The sequence below is a fragment of the Odontomachus brunneus genome, unplaced genomic scaffold, assembly GCF_010583005.1.
Source record: "Odontomachus brunneus isolate Ranch 3 - 2012 unplaced genomic scaffold, Obru_v1 Obru_scaffold_293, whole genome shotgun sequence".
Taxonomy (NCBI): domain Eukaryota; kingdom Metazoa; phylum Arthropoda; class Insecta; order Hymenoptera; family Formicidae; genus Odontomachus; species Odontomachus brunneus.
In genome coordinates this window covers 59,033-60,636 of record NW_022639743.1, presented here as the reverse complement: position 1 = coordinate 60,636, position 1,604 = coordinate 59,033, and the positions used below count along the sequence as shown (strand labels likewise).

The window sequence follows — 1,604 nt, the reverse complement described above, 5'->3', positions numbered from 1 at the left end:
TCTTAAACTGCAATTATTGTGGTTTAACGCATATCGCGTCTAAATCCGCGTGCTCTGCAGTAAATACTATATGTGTAAACTGCAACAAAATAGGTCACGTTTCAGGAAAATGTCGGAAGAATACACGTACATTTTAATTTGAATTAGGAGCATTGCTTTTACTTTTTGTTTTGTAATATGCTTTTTTTCTTATTTTAATGTTTAATATTAAAAATACTACAGAGTGAAGCACATAATTGAAATTATTTCATAAGGGATTACTTTGTTTTGAAACCATAATTAAAACAATGAACAATTGTTATATTCAGAATCTAGTAAATCAAATAGGAGTTGTTTGAAGATCATATAGTTTAACATGATTGAATTTGTTTTAATATTATCTACAACTTTTTTTATAGAATAAAAATGATTTTCATTTAAAAAACAGAAGGCAATCTTGTGTGAAATTTCAAAAATTACTGGCAACAAAAGTAAATGTGTTACATAGACCTCTTCAAATCATGCAATATTTATATTGGTGTTAGCGAAAATTTCTTTTATTGGATTCATTTTTAACATTCTTATTTTATAAGAATAAATTATCTCATTTACTAGTTATTAATTCTTAAACTTTTTGTTTTTTTTATATTTTACTTTTAACTATATATTCAGAAAAAATGCTCACTTCTTTGCATTTAATCATCATTTGTCTATTCTTCTTACATCCACTTTCATTTATTCTCTTTATATTGTATTTTAACTACTTATATCCCGATGAAGAATTTTTCACGCAAAATTATGTATGAAATTTGTCCATACATAATTATGTATAATTATATATAATCATATAAAATTATATATAATTATACACAATTATATATAACAATATATATAATTACATATAAATCTATGCGTAATTATGTAAAATTATATAGATAAAGGGTGGGAAAGGATAAAGGAAAGGTTACCAAAGTCACATCAGTGGGAATACAGTAGGGCGGAGAGAGAGAAAAGGAAAGGGAGGGCGATGGGAGGAATGATTATAGGTATAAGGAAAGGATGGGGGGAGAAGGAAGGAAAGTTAATTAAAAAAAGGGAGGAGGGGATAATTATGTCAGAAATAAAAGAGAAAGGAGAAAAGATAATAGTTATATCCATATATAATAAGGGTGGATGGAAAAGGTTGGAAGAGAGTTTGAATAGGATGGTGGAGGATGGAGAAAATGGGAAAATAATAATAGGAGGGGATTTTAATATTAGGATAGGAGGGTTAAAGAACAATGAAATGGGGGAAGAAGGAGAGGGTAGAAGAAGTAAGGATAAAATGATAGGAAAGGATGGGAGAAGATTAATAGGGTGGGTGCAAGAAAAAGGATGGTATGTATTAAATGGAGATTATAAAGGGGATTGGGAAGGGGAATTCACTTATGTAGGCGCTAGAGGAAACACGGTGATAGATTATGTAATTGTAAGTGAGGAAATATATTGTAAGGCAGAAGATTTTGTAATTGGAGGTAGAATAGAGTCGGATCATATGCCACTAGAATTAAGAATAGAGGAAGAGGAGGAGGATGAAGAAAGAAGAGTACCAAAGGGAGGAGAGGAAGAGAACAAGGAAGGAGGAG

At 30.0% G+C, this 1,604-nt stretch overlaps 1 protein-coding gene across 1 annotated transcript in view; it reads left to right on the top strand.

Moving 5' to 3' along the window:
* Positions 1–171, top strand: part of LOC116853247 — a 9,176-nt gene extending 9,005 nt beyond the window's left edge. The window contains exon 5 of the mRNA XM_032834219.1: positions 22–171. Coding sequence (XP_032690110.1) covers positions 22–137 — 116 coding nt within the window. The 3' untranslated portion in view covers positions 138–171. The remainder of the gene's footprint in view (positions 1–21) is intronic.
* The last annotated feature ends 1,433 nt before the right edge of the window (positions 172–1,604 follow it).